This window comes from Poecilia latipinna, unplaced genomic scaffold, assembly GCF_001443285.1.
Source record: "Poecilia latipinna isolate Pla-1442-1.1 unplaced genomic scaffold, P_latipinna-1.0 Scaffold607, whole genome shotgun sequence".
NCBI classification, from domain to species: domain Eukaryota; kingdom Metazoa; phylum Chordata; class Actinopteri; order Cyprinodontiformes; family Poeciliidae; genus Poecilia; species Poecilia latipinna.
In genome coordinates, this window is record NW_015113223.1 from 67,639 (window position 1) to 73,050 (window position 5,412).

At 39.2% G+C, this 5,412-nt stretch overlaps 1 protein-coding gene across 1 annotated transcript; it reads right to left on the reverse strand.

Moving 5' to 3' along the window:
- Positions 1–496: 496 nt before the first annotated feature.
- On the reverse strand, positions 497–4,955 carry gpr184 (G protein-coupled receptor 184). Its single transcript, XM_015042898.1, has 3 exons — positions 4,848–4,955; positions 4,632–4,720; positions 497–2,740 (listed from the first exon to the last, which is right to left on the reverse strand). The coding sequence occupies exon 3, from the start codon at positions 2,695–2,697 to the stop codon at positions 1,675–1,677; it is 1,023 nt and encodes a 340-aa protein (XP_014898384.1). The 5' UTR covers positions 2,698–2,740; positions 4,632–4,720; positions 4,848–4,955; the 3' UTR covers positions 497–1,674.
- Positions 4,956–5,412: the final 457 nt, after the last annotated feature.

Here is a 5,412-nt window from a genome sequence, read left to right on the forward strand (position 1 = left end):
TCAACATTCAGTATTTAAACTTTTGAAAGAACTAACATTGATACAGGGCTAAAAGTTGATAAGTCCATAAACTCTCCTTTCTTTTTCTTTCTTTCTTATTTTCTTTCTTTCTTTCTTTTTCTTTCTTTCTTTCTTTCTTTCTTTCTTCCTTCCTTTCTTTCATTTTTTCTTTCTGTCTGTCTGTCTTTCTTTCTTTCTTCTCTCTCTTCCTGTCTTTCTTGTTTCATTCCATGCTTTTCAAATGATCAGCTCAAATGGGAATAAAATTATCCCTCATTCACACTCAGATGCACACACGCCTCCTGATTACTCTCCTCGCCTACTTGACAAATGCGCGGCACACAGTGGCACAGCTGTGCTGCTGGATTTATGATTATCTTTATGTGCAAAGATAATGACTATGCACTTGGACATATGGGCTTTGCAGTGTTTTTCACCTCCATTTGGAAATTATTAAAATGCCAGCTGCAAAAACTGAACAACCTCAACACAGTGCACTTGTTCAAGCCAGTGGTTTATTTATTTTTATTCTATTGCAACATGTCTCTGAAGTTTAAGAGTTTTGATATTAATTTGTGGTGGAAATTGCATGCATAATTTTATTTACACTTCAAGAACTGCATGGTACACACGTACAGAATGAAAATAAAATAAATAAAAAAAAGGCTGGTTCACTGTAAAGCGTGTAACAAAAATTGTCTGCCACTTAGAGAAGCCTCAGGAGCGATTAAACCAAAAGACTACAATGCAATTGCTGAGCCCTGAGAGAAAAACATCTGGCAGCCCTCTTCCTCTATGCATACTGTGCAGCGTGGGAGAAACAGACACCTAGACGTCCACACTTTCGGTAAAACTTCAGGACATTTTTTAAGTTAGTAAGTGAAACATTTTCAAAATGTTCTCAAATGTACTGTCACATTTATCAAGTTCAACTTTTTCTTTTAAAACATAGCATTTTACTTGGGCAAAAATGCTAAACATCAAACCACAACAACCTGTTGGGGTGACTATGCAAAATAAATAACACTTTGAAGAAGCACCTTTTGATTCAATAACAGCATTGACACTCCTTGTCAAACCAATATTTCCTTACTCTGCCTCAAAACGGGTCTCAGAATCTACCAGATCTTTTTTCACAAACCTCCCAGATAATCCAACAGATTTTGCCTCAGTTTTTAATTCTGGTTTTAAGGTTTTAAGTGAAAAATTATATTAAACTTGGTCTCACAATGCTAGAATAGATTCCTCGAGGAAGCCTGCTGCTCAGTTCTGAAGCAAAACAAAAGCAGAAAAGCTACAATTTCTGAGCTTCAGGTTAATCAGATTAGCTACAATTGATAATACATGTACGGTAGGACTAAATGAACACCAAAAGGTGCATAGTAAGAAGTATAAGGGTGTGCACACTTATATGGTTATTGGTGCTATTTTATTTTTTTATGTTTTCCTCTTTGCAGGTTTTTCAGCTTTTCAGTTGAATTAAACTAGTTCACAAGTCACATAGAAGAGCAGGGAACATATTTATGAAAACATTTGATACAATCTTATTTCTTTACATCACAAATGCCCATCTGTATCACAAGAATGAGCAGTTCCTCTGTAATTGAGGTCGTAAGGGCTAATACATATTGTGCATACATACAAACAAATTATGTATCACAGTCAGTCTGCCCTTCATATCAAGGCACCCTTATTAGAGCTTTCTTTTTTATACGAAGTCAGCTTGCAGTCCTCCGTCCCTTTCTGTTCATGACTTCTGCAGCAAAGTATCAGTTTATCTCTTACAACATTACTGACCAGAACATACAGCACAGGATCCACGACACAGTTCAGACTGGACAGCGCCAGAGTGCCGGAGAAGTGGAAGTGCATTGTTTTTTCAAAACTACAGTGAAATTCTTCAGAGTAGAAGAAGCGGACAAGTGAGCGCACAAGGAGGAGGACGTGATAGGGAGCAAAACAAACTGAGAAGATGCCAATTACTCCATAGGATAGCAGACGAACTTTCCTCTTAGCTTGAGCACTCAGGCCAGGACTTTTTCCCACAGTGGCCAGCACCTTCCAGTAGCTCACTCCCAATACGAGCAGTGGTAGTATGAAGCCGAGTCCCACTCTGATCATATTAAACACAGCCACATTAGGCGTCATTGGGTAGGTCTCATAACAATGGTCACTGTTGTATGTGTCATCATGGGCATCTGGTAAGTCGTCATAAATCAGAATGAATACGTGTATGATCGTAACCACAGCATAAACCATGGCACACTGGACCCAGGCGTATCGAGATGTACGGTGGGGCTTGAAGCGGAGTGGGCAACAGACCACCAGGCAGCGGTCCACAGAGATACAACACAGCAGATAGATGCTGATGTACATGTTGGAGTAGTAGAAGAATCCTGCTACACTGCAAGATTTCACACCCAGTCCCCATTTGTGGTCATTTCGGTAATAATTTATCCAAAGGGGCATGGTGAAGACGAATAGCAAGTCAGATATTGACAGGTTGAGCAGGAAGATCCCTAAAACGTTCTGCTGCTTTACTTGCTGGAGTATTGGATACAAAGTCAGCACATTGAAAGTCAAACCGAAGATAAAAGCCAAGATGTAAACAGTCATCAAGATGTCGCTGACAGGACTGTCCTCGATATCAACACACAATGATCCATTTGTAGAATTTGGAGTGGGTGTGACATTCATTGTGTCCTCAGCGTTCAGCTGCTGTCTGGTTTTGGAAGTTCGCCTGCAAGATAAAGAAAACAAAACGCATTTATATAAAGGTGTGTCTTCATGTTGTGTGTCCCTTTTTGGTGTGCTGCATATTACTGTCACATAATAAATATTTGAATGCAACCTTTCATCCACTCTGGACAGCATAGACAGGCTGCAGAGTCTGAACAGGTTGTGTCCACCAATCACTCTCTAATACAGGCTGAATCTAATTTCGCTGTGCATATTTGTAATTCTGTGGAAAGATAAACAACCCATTGTCAGATTCAGTTACTGATTTATATGTATGCTCACAGAGACAGGCTGACAGTTTAATTTGCTGTCCAGCTTTAATTTGAAGTGGCAAAGACGTATTCAGTTGTTGACTCTGGCTGAAAGATTTAATATTGCAAACCTGACCCATCATGCTAATAGATTGTTTTTATTGTCTTCCTGATTTACTCTGTGGATACATCATCAATACCAACGCTTCGAAAATGCTATTAATGTTGCTCAGCAATTCTTAAAAAAACTTTCTTGCATAGGCATCGGAAACAATATTATTGGGTTGATTCTGGGAATAATAAGGTAGTTGAAATGTTTTTGTACTTCTCATTTCTTAGAGATCAGTGATGTTCTTATTTTTTATCTCCTGACTATTTTTATCTTCCTCTATCTGGCTTGTACTGCTCTGTTTACAGGCCCGGGGCGCCTGTAATGGAATTAACATGCCCACAACCCAATAACGGAGAATCCGTGCAGCATCAGATGAGTCATAATGTGGAGCTGCTTTTGTGGTGGTCTGATTCACAAATTCATTCAAATCATTTTCCAAGAGAAATACACATTGGAAACTTGTATGGTATTACAGCAAGGTTTTTTCCAACTTCTGTAAAACCTTACTCTGGCTGTTCTTTCGGCTGTAATAGTCAGACTGTATGACTAACCACATGTTGGTATTCCCCCTTTACAAAAACGGGCATATTTCGTGTGTGGCAGTTTTATTTTTGGGGGGATGTGGGCTATGTGTTTAAATCACAATGTTAATAAGAAATAGAAAAATTAATATATGTACAAAAGCTGGAGATTCTGCTGGAAATTATTTTGTTACGTTTACATGTTATTTTTGTGTTGTTGAGACACAAACTGGGTACGCAGGTGGAAAGTCTGCTTACAAAGTTTGTTTCTCAGCAACACGAAAAGAACATGTAAAACTATGTAGAATATGTAAAAAAAATCAAAATGACTGAAACTATCAGCTGCGACAGACTGGCGACCTGTCCAGGATGTACCCCGCCTCTCGCCCGGAACGTTAGCTGGAGATAGGCACCAGCACCCCTCCTGACCCCACTGAGGGACAAGGGTGTTCAGAAAATGGATGGATGGATGGATGGATGGATGAAACTATCAGCATCCGTCTTTAATTCTCAGAGTTTTATCACGCAGTATTTTTTTTTACAAAAACAAAATTTCTGCCTTTCCGTTTCATAGTTATGTTAGTGTTTGTGGTGTAGGTGAGTATTGCTTCCTCTTTTAGAAACTGGAAACATGTTTGATTTAGAGCTTCACTGCTTGACCAGGCAAAGCAAAACCCATTATTTTGAAGTCAAAATCAATAACTTCATCTTCTCAAACAGCCTTCTCCTGTAATCTGAAACATTTCAGTGTCCTGCTCTGGGAATTTCTAAACACTAAACTAGAAAATCAAACATTACCACACAATAGAGCCAGGCATCATGTCCTGTTAAGGTAACAAAATAAGCTTCTTTTTTTTTTATTAGAGCAAACAGATTAAACAGTAGAAAAACAAGATTAGCATTGTTTTAACCCTTGTGCTACAACTTCTAAGATGTTTTTTTTATATATAAATATAAGTATTCTGCTATATATTTCATATTTATAACTTTAGTCAATAATAACCTCACCTGTTTTTGTTCAGAGTTGTGTTTGAAGAATAAAATCTGTCTTCCGGTCAAAAAGTGTACAAGTTCCACAGATGTTTCAGCTTCTGTCCCTGTTGGTCAGAAAATGTTCGTCAAAGAGAAAGAAAAAAAAATCCTCATAATTTAAAATCCAGTCTCTACAGCCTCACATTGTCCACCTCAACGAGTGAGAACGTTACTAGCTAGTAAAGCAATTACCCCAAAGTACGTGGACCTTTGTCTTTGTAATTTCTCTTAATTTTACCCTTATTTATGACTTCCTGGAAGCAGCTGCAACTTAATGTCAGCAGCAAGTCGGCAGAGTGGGTGAAACAAATTACCACCAGGGAGGGGAAATACACGGAGGGAGGAGGTAGAAATGTGATCTACACGTTCGTGACGGAAAGTGGCGGGCGGAGTTAGCTCTAGCATTACAAACACGAAGCATGCATGCTCCTGAATGAGGAAAAGAACTTCAGTTCTTGGAAGTCATTTGCCCGTGGGCAGACGGGGATAAAATACGTAATTACCCATTTTACTACAGGCTGTGAAAAGTCTTTCACCCATGTCCCAGGTTTTGTGGATCATTCCCAGTGCCTGTTTCCACAGATTCCAAAGGTTCACACGTTAAATGATCTACATGTAAGGAGCTATGCACACGCTGGGACAGGACTTGTGTTTGTCAGATAGCGGAAATGCCTCTGTACGGTTCCTAGAGACCCACGTGTACAAAAACAGCGTGGTGAAAGAAGCCTGCAGCAAAGTTTATCTTAAGTAAACATCT

Coding starts and splice junctions, on each gene's coding strand:
- gpr184 (XM_015042898.1), bottom strand. CDS start 2,697: ATGAATGTCACACCCACTCCAAATTCTACAAATGGATCATTGTGTGTT.